The 1,279-nt window shown below is 36.0% G+C and overlaps 1 protein-coding gene across 1 annotated transcript; it reads right to left on the bottom strand.

Annotated features, from left to right (window-relative positions):
* Window positions 1–17: 17 nt before the first annotated feature.
* Window positions 18–635, bottom strand: LOC107873485 (serine/threonine-protein phosphatase PP1 isozyme 1; the record flags this gene model as incomplete). Its single annotated transcript, XM_047414347.1, has 1 exon — window positions 18–635. A coding segment is annotated over one exon (618 nt), but the record flags the coding sequence as incomplete, so codon positions are not given.
* Between the last annotated feature and the right edge of the window lie 644 nt (window positions 636–1,279).

The following is a 1,279-nucleotide window of genomic DNA, read 5'->3' as shown; positions in this document are numbered from 1 at the left end:
AAAAAAAAAAAGAAAAATCATATAAATACCTGGTGGGCACGACAAACAAGATCCATATCATGTTGCATCAAGAATTCTGCAACCTTATCAGGACCAAAAGTATACGAAACTCCCCTATCATTCATTCCCCAACCTTTAACTTCCCGGCTAGGATCTGACCAAAGCAAATCACAGAGCAAACCAGAATCTGGAACATCAGTTGGACGAGGTAAATTTCTTATCTGATCTAAGTTTGTTAGATCTGGAGAAAGACCACCATGCATGCACAATATTTTCTCATCTATGAGAGCAGCAACGGGAAGACAATTGAAACATTCAGTGAAGCATTTCCATAGCTTCACGTTGAATCGGCGCTTACATTCATCATAAAATCCATAAATCCGATTAATAGAAGCACATTCATGATTTCCTCTCAAGAGAAAGAAGTTCTCAGGATATTTAATTTTGTATGCAAGTAGAAGGCATATTGTTTCCAGACTCTGCTTGCCACGATCCACATAGTCCCCTAAAAACAAATAATTAGCCTCAGGAGGAAATCCCCCGTATTCAAAAAGCCTCAAAAGATCACCATACTGGCCATGGATGTCACCTAGAATCCAGACCAAAAAACAAAGAGGGGAAAGGAGATGGATTAATCAGTCCAATACTGTTTTAATATGAATGATCTGATCCCATGCACGGGCTTAAGAAAGAAAGGATAAAAAGGACCAATACAAGACAATGAAAGTAAAATTTTACTAATCGGGAAAAGCAACTGACTTATGATATAAGATAATCATGAGGATACGATATTACGAAGGAGTCACAGTACATTGCAATGACTATATAAGACAGATAAAATAAAGATATCATGTACACCATTAAAGTTTCATTTTTTTCAAGATGGACAAGACAATTACGATGACAACGAAAGAATTTTATTATCTCTTTCCTCCCTTCCCTAAAATTTTAGTAGCCATATTTTCGAAATCTAACCAAGTCCAGAGATTTATAACCCTGGCATAGATATTCTTTAGTCAACAATGGTAAATTTTACTAAGAGAAACACAGTATCAAGCTAGTACAAAGACAAAGGACAAGAACCACGCCGATTATCATACCATTACTTCAGCTTGAACAAAATTTTAGGGCAGTGTGTATGCAAAAAACAAGCATCAGCAGAAGGCAATATGCTATATCCAAGGTAATACCATATCCAAACGCACATATGATATTCAACTACCTGTCAACATTCTACAGTTTACATTTAAGGAAAAAAATATATGAAACCAACAACCCA

This window comes from Capsicum annuum, chromosome 6, assembly GCF_002878395.1.
Source record: "Capsicum annuum cultivar UCD-10X-F1 chromosome 6, UCD10Xv1.1, whole genome shotgun sequence".
NCBI classification, from domain to species: Eukaryota; Viridiplantae; Streptophyta; class Magnoliopsida; order Solanales; family Solanaceae; genus Capsicum; species Capsicum annuum.
This window is presented reverse-complemented; position numbering and strand designations above follow the sequence as displayed.